The sequence below is a fragment of the Chiloscyllium plagiosum genome, chromosome 17, assembly GCF_004010195.1.
Source record: "Chiloscyllium plagiosum isolate BGI_BamShark_2017 chromosome 17, ASM401019v2, whole genome shotgun sequence".
Lineage (NCBI taxonomy): Eukaryota > Metazoa > Chordata > Chondrichthyes > Orectolobiformes > Hemiscylliidae > Chiloscyllium > Chiloscyllium plagiosum.
Window position 1 is genome coordinate 57,991,818 of NC_057726.1, and position 5,641 is coordinate 57,997,458.

Sequence of the window (5,641 nt, forward strand, 5' to 3'; positions counted from 1 at the left end):
TACTCTGACCAATAAAGGAAAGCATACCAAACACCTTCTTCACTATCCTGTCTACCAGTGACTCCACTTTCAAGGAAATATGAACCTGCACTCCAAGGTCTTTTTGTTCAGCAACACTGTCTAGGACCTTACCATTAAGTGTATAGGTCCTGTTAAGATTTGCTTTTCCAAAATGCAGCACCTCGCATTTATCTGAATTAAACTCCATCTGCCATTCTCAGCCCATTGGCCCATCTGGTCAAGATCCCATAATATAAGGTCACCCTCTTTGCTGTCCACTACACCTCCAATTTTGGTGTCATCTGCAAATTTACTAACTATACCTCTTATACTCGCATCTAAATCATTTATGGAAATGACAAAAAGTAGAGGACCCAGCACCGATCCTTGTGGCACTCCACTGGTCACAGGACTCCAGTCTGAAAAACAACCACCACCACCATCCTCTGTCTTCTATCTTTGAGCCAGTTCTGTATCCAAATGGTTAGTTCTCCCTGTATTCCATGAGATCTAACCTTGCTAAATCAGTCTCCCATGGGGAACCTTGTCAAACGCCTTACTGAAGTCCATATAGATCACATCTACTGCTCTGCCCTCATCAATCCTCGTTGTTACTTCATCAAAAAACACAATCAAGTTTGTGGGGCATGATTTCCCACGCACAAAGCCATATATGGTGCCGTGTGGTAACCAATGAGATAACCATCAGCCCAGACACTCAAATTGCTTCAAAACAAAAATGCAGCAGGTCTGACAGCATAATGGGGGTGGATAAAAGTAGCAGATTTAATGATTCTGGACCCAGAGACCCTTCTTCAGAATAGATGTGTCTGCTTATTTAATGATTGTATGTCACATTTGAAATAAAAGGTCCATTTGATTCTTCAATTCCACACCTAGTTTCTTGTCTTACATGGGATAGTATTAGTGTTACTTTCTCAAGCGAAATAGCCCAAAATCAGATCAATTCACAAGTGGCAGATTGCAAAGAGAGTATCCCCAGACTGTGATTCGACCAGCTCACGGGCCTGGGATTACTCGCAGAGCGAGGTATTCAGTGGACACTATATACACGGGATCATGGAGCCGTCAGCACACACCGGGGATAAGGAGCGAAACAGAACCACAACATCGATCAAGTACCCTCGAACCAAATGGAGGTGTGGCTTCCGTTCTACGTTTAAAAAAAACCTCACAAAAGCCTTCTCGAAGTAGCAGTAAACTGAAATCCTAAAACATAATAAAGATTTCAAATGTGGTCGAGCTTTGAACAACCAGTAAAAGGTAAAAGTAATGATTCTCTGATGGGAGAGGTTAATATTTTAGTGGGAGGGGGTGTAATAAGACCTGCCCATTGCCCCTGTAAGGGATGGATTGATTCCCACTCATGTGAACTTGTTCTCCCCTCTCCACTCTGGCAGCGCCACCCCCTTTCTCCCGAGTGCACAGGCTCCGGATCTCACCTCACTCCAGCTGATCAGTTCATTGCTCTCGGGGTCCTCCACCAAAGTCCACAACTTGGTGAGGAAGGCGGGCACGTTAGCGCTATATCCATCCATGAGCCCGGCGCACAGTCCGATGGGCTCCTCATCCCATCCCAACCCAAACCAACTGGCCCACAGCATCAGCAGCTGACCCTGAGCGGGGCACTAGCTGCACAACATCATCTGACACCGAGCTCCAGGATCACACCATCCAACCCTGACAACGAAGGACAATCGCCAGCTGACACTGACCCGTGTACACCCCGCAATGACAACAGGAATGCCCCTCTTCCTACACAGTCACCCGGACATTACAATAGCCCCCATTATAAACACTGCAGAGAGTCCACACAGCGCTGGATCCACACACAAAATACAAGCAAATGCTGCGTTTCAGTTTCACCCAACCAACTGACAGCACAACAGCAAAGGACCTCAAATACTTTAAGTGGTTTCACCCAATATTACCGTATTTCTGCTAAATCAAACCGTCCCCAAATTCATGGTTGCAGTAAAAACCCATTTAAGTCTTCCATCTTCAAGCAGGGGAAGCTTGTTTGTGCAAATTATATTACCAGGCCATCCTATTTTGGTTATCTTAATTAGCCAATTAAACCAGCCAGCTTTTCACAAAATGGAGCCTAGTGAAAGCTGATAGAATGGCTTTCACCCTAAACACCCCCATGCTGAACTCTTCACAAATGTTCATAAATCTTTAAAATCCAAAATGAGCACAATAAGTTAATCAATCCAGGCTTGATCTGAGAAAGCTCACTCCAGTGCAGCCAAGAAAGACAGCACCACTCCATTATCAGCATGCCAACTCATACAGGATAGCTCTCTCTCAAACTCTACAGTCCTGCATTTGGCTAGCGCTACCACTGGTTATTTAACAGAAGAACTGCAAATCAAAACACCAGAAAAATTTCCACCCAATCTTTGAGATTTCTACCAGCCTCCTGTCCAGCTTCAGGTTAGCATTTCACTCAAATGAGAAAAGGTTAATTTGTTTCTGCCAGGAATATGGGGAAATGGATAGTTATTATTGTGGGTGTCAGCTGCTCCCTTTGATCCTACTGTTTTCCCGCCATACCTCAATCTTGCCCCTTTTAACATCACCTCCACTTAAATAGAAGATTGAGGCCAACATTCAATATTAGTCTGAGGTCTAGGCTTGGACAGCAGTAGCAATAGGGAAACTATGGCCTGGTGGTATCATTGCAGTTAATCCAGAGACCCAGGTAATATTTTGGTGACCCATGTTCGACTCTTGCCACATATTGTGTTAAATTCAACACAAATCTGGAATGAAGATTTTAAGATGACCATGAATCCATTACTTAGTCAGAAAAATCCATCTGGTTGACTAAGGTTCTTTAGGGAAGGAAATCTGCCATCCATACCTGGTCTGGCCCACATGTGACTCCAGGCCCACAACAATGTGGTTGACACTAAACTGCCTCCAGGCAATTAGGGATGAACAATAAATGCACACCTAGCCAGCAACGCCCTTGTCCTGTGAATAATTCTTTTTTTAGAAAAAGCAGCTTCCTTGTCAAACTGATGGAAAAGAAATTGTGGACTAGATGTGGCCCAATTTTAAAATTTCTATCCATTACCTTGTGAATCAATGACTGAAGTGTTTCTCCAAGCCAGGTAAGATAACTTTGGGTCTCCTCTTCCTCATGACTAAAATGCCACTACAAGCCCTGTTTAACCAGCACTTCCCCACCACCACATGCAGCTGGAACATACCTTCAACAGACTGATGTGTTTCTGATTGCTATCTGCTGCTGCTGAATTGCCATCAAGTCAGTTCGTGAATCTGTTCAGAACTCTGCTGGCCATTCAGATTAGCTGGGCCACCATACTCCTGATGTCCACAGTTTGCTAACTGCCCCACCTCTACCACTGTTGAGCTGACCTCTATTACCAAGGTTCAGAGCAGCAAGATAATGGAATGCCTCAGATCAGATCTTAACCCATTCACTTTACACAGAGTTAAGTTGTTTTCCAACTCACAGATTGTCAAGGGAAATATATTCCTTCATTCATTGTTCCTTCAATCAGTGTTCAAATTCAATGCTCCTTCATTGTCATTGGATCAAAATCCACGAATACTTTGAAAAGATGGGACAGAAATTTGGCTGAGTAACAGGAATCAGACAGTAGATGTTAATGAATGCTTTGTGGGCTAAGGGAAGGAGTTCTTCAGGGGTCAGTATTGGGACCAGGGTGTATACTTTTTTGAAATGGAGAGAATTTCCAAGGATTTGCTCAAATTTTGGGGAATGGGTTCGAGAAGGAGGCTGTTAAATTTCTTCTGAATGGGGACCACTTCAGGTGTTGCTTACTGAACACTCGTTTTACCTCAACAAATATCAGCAGGGCTAAGCAACACAATGTTGAGGTCATGAATATTATTGCCCGCAAAGGCCTGAACATGAACAGACGCATGGTGTGCAGGGTTGTATGACATCATCATGTCCACCTCTCCATCATCCAGCATATATATCCCTGACCCTGGTCACCATAGCAGCCCAAGCGTTTTCTTCCATCAGCCGCTCGACTCTGTATTGGTGGAGGTACAGATTCCTGAGTAGTGGCTCCCAGATGACAGCATGGTGAGGGGGAAGCTCTGTTGGGATGCAATCAGGGCCTCAATATGTATGTGAATAAGTCACAAAAGGTCATAGGACAGGTTGGGAGAGCAGTCAAAGCATCCAGCAGCATAGGCTTTATTAACAGGGGCAGAGTGTACAAGAACAAGGGAATTATGTTGAGCCCATATATTAATTTGGCCTCAGCTGGTGTATTGTGTCCAGTTTTGGGCACTACACTTTAGGGAGGATACAAAGGCACCGGAGGCAGTCCAGAAGAATTTTATAAGAACAATTCCAGAAATTAGGAATTTCACTCATGAAAACAGATTGGAGAAGCTGGGACTGTCTTCCTGAAAAGAAGACCGATAAGAGATCAGGATAAAGTACTCAAAATCACGAGGATATATGGACAGAGTAAATTGGGAGATCTTTCCACTCTAAAGAATTGAGAGCAAGAGGGAACAGATTTAAAGTTATTGGTAAAAGAAGAAAAAGTGATCGAAGGGGGAACTCTTTTCCACAAGAGGGTGGTCCGGGTCTGGAATGTACTGCCTGAGCCTGTGATGAAAGCAGGTTCAATTGAGGCTTTCAAAAGGCAATTGGACTATTATCTAAAAGGAGAAAAACATGTGCGGTTACAGGTGGGGGAATGGCACTAGGTTAGTTGCTTATTTGAAGAGCTGGTGTAGACACAGTGGGCCAAATTATCCCTTTCCTCAGTGTAAAAAATGAGTGACCCTAAGCTGTCCCACTCTTTCCAATCAAAGCTCCCCTCTTCTTTAAATACAGGCAGTCCACTTTGGCCAATCTTGTGAATGAATAGCAAAAGCATTTCAAAATATAAAAAGGGTGGAGAATCCTCAGTTTTAACAGCTACTGCACTCAACATCAGTTCTTTGGATAGTCAGCTCAGCAAAGCAAATTCTTGCCTGCGTTGTCTTCCTGTGTAAAGGTGGGATCCCCATTGATAAACAGGTGTGTAAGTATAAACTTCACAATTCATCTTACTTAACCCCATTGCAGAATGGTTCATAAATCCAGCAGATACAACTGACATGGGCGAATACACCCTCTGTATTAAGAGCTATATTGTATGCAAAAACAAAACATTCAAATATTCTTCCAAATATATTTACTCATTTTATTGATACAAAGTATATTCATAGATAGAGATATTCCAGCATCTTCAGTGCACACAAAGAAAAGGCTGTCACCATATTGATACAGCAGGTCAGGCAGCATCCAAGGAGCAGGAGAATCGACATGTCGGGCAAAAGCCCTTCATCAGGAATATTGATAGTGCCTTTGTATTAATTCAGTCTTGAGATTAAAACATTAATAACTTAAAACAATCAAATCCAACAGAACAAAAATGTCCGATTTACACTTAAAGAGGCCCAATCCAAAATCAATGTCGAAATTAAAATAACTTAGCACAGTTCACTGAGAGATATTTATATAGTAGGTACAACAAATGTGCTACAAACCAAAATCTAAATGATTGGGAACTAAGGAATAACTATCTCTTCAAGGAAACAACAAATAAAATCTGCA

The 5,641-nt window shown here is 42.9% G+C and overlaps 1 protein-coding gene across 1 annotated transcript in view; it reads right to left on the reverse strand.

The window, feature by feature from the left end:
* hsf4 (heat shock transcription factor 4) overlaps nucleotides 1-1,907 on the reverse strand; it is a 64,103-nt gene extending 62,196 nt beyond the window's left edge. The window contains exon 1 of the mRNA XM_043707536.1: nucleotides 1,464-1,907. Within this exon, the coding sequence (XP_043563471.1) occupies nucleotides 1,464-1,625 (162 nt within the window). The 5' untranslated portion in view covers nucleotides 1,626-1,907. The remainder of the gene's footprint in view (nucleotides 1-1,463) is intronic.
* Between the last annotated feature and the right edge of the window lie 3,734 nt (nucleotides 1,908-5,641).